At 35.3% G+C, this 911-nt stretch overlaps 1 protein-coding gene across 1 annotated transcript in view; it reads right to left on the reverse strand.

Moving 5' to 3' along the window:
• LOC138028439 (uncharacterized) overlaps positions 1–661 on the reverse strand; it is a 28,783-nt gene extending 28,122 nt beyond the window's left edge. The window contains exon 1 of the mRNA XM_068875981.1: positions 574–661. Coding sequence (XP_068732082.1) covers positions 574–625 — 52 coding nt within the window. The 5' untranslated portion in view covers positions 626–661. The remainder of the gene's footprint in view (positions 1–573) is intronic.
• Between the last annotated feature and the right edge of the window lie 250 nt (positions 662–911).

The following is a 911-nucleotide window of genomic DNA, read 5'->3' on the forward strand; positions in this document are numbered from 1 at the left end:
ATACTTGTGGCCCTTGAGGTAGCTGCTGTACAATAGTTGCAATCCAGTTAGAAAAAATTGCAAAAGAACACTTTTCCAAGTCTGAACGACTTGAACCAGTGTTGAACGACTTCGGCGTAAATATAATTTTTTAAAACAAACTTCCAGACTTGTTGAGATATTGCCTTACCTCTTCCAAACTGTGATTACTTTTTCAGTTTGCCTAACAACTATTATAAATCACCTTAAAGTAATTGTTATGCGATTTTTGTGTTACTTAAGAATTGGTGAATCTGTGCCTGTATCATGTCGACTCAGTTAAAAGAAGTCATGAACCAGGCAGTTCTTTTGTTAATCATACTAATGTAATATTTATTCCTTAATAAACTTGTTTGATGCCATATCCGCTCGGTTTAAATTGTTCTTGAGTCAATATCAATGACCGCGGGTAACCGATAATGAGCATTTGAGCTTTATTTCCCGTATCCGTATCGGTGTCTCAAGTCGGTCTGGTACAATAAAAGTGTCTTTTCTGTTGAGTTTCATAAAAAACTGAGTAAAAGCGTCGAATAGAAATTAAATGGATTAACTTACCATAGATGATTCTAAGGCTTATCACTAATAAAGTGATTTGGTTTCCTTTCATAGCAATTCAGTTGTTACAACAACAAGCGTAAGGAGAACTGTTGTGTCTGCTTCTGTCTTGAAAGTCTGTTGCAATGTTATAAAAGTCTGCTGCAATGTCATTTAGTATTACATTTTTGACGTGACATCATGATGAAAAAATGTGCAAAGCAGCTGATTCTTAAAAAAGCTCTGCGCTATCACAAAAAAAATCAGTCCCATTGAAAGTTCTAACCTTCAAGTTGCAACAACTTATGTCGACAGTTTCGCGTTACCCAAAACAGTTTTAATTACTGGGTTGCAATCCA

This window comes from Montipora capricornis, chromosome 13 (genome assembly GCF_036669925.1).
Source record: "Montipora capricornis isolate CH-2021 chromosome 13, ASM3666992v2, whole genome shotgun sequence".
Classification (NCBI taxonomy): domain Eukaryota; kingdom Metazoa; phylum Cnidaria; class Anthozoa; order Scleractinia; family Acroporidae; genus Montipora; species Montipora capricornis.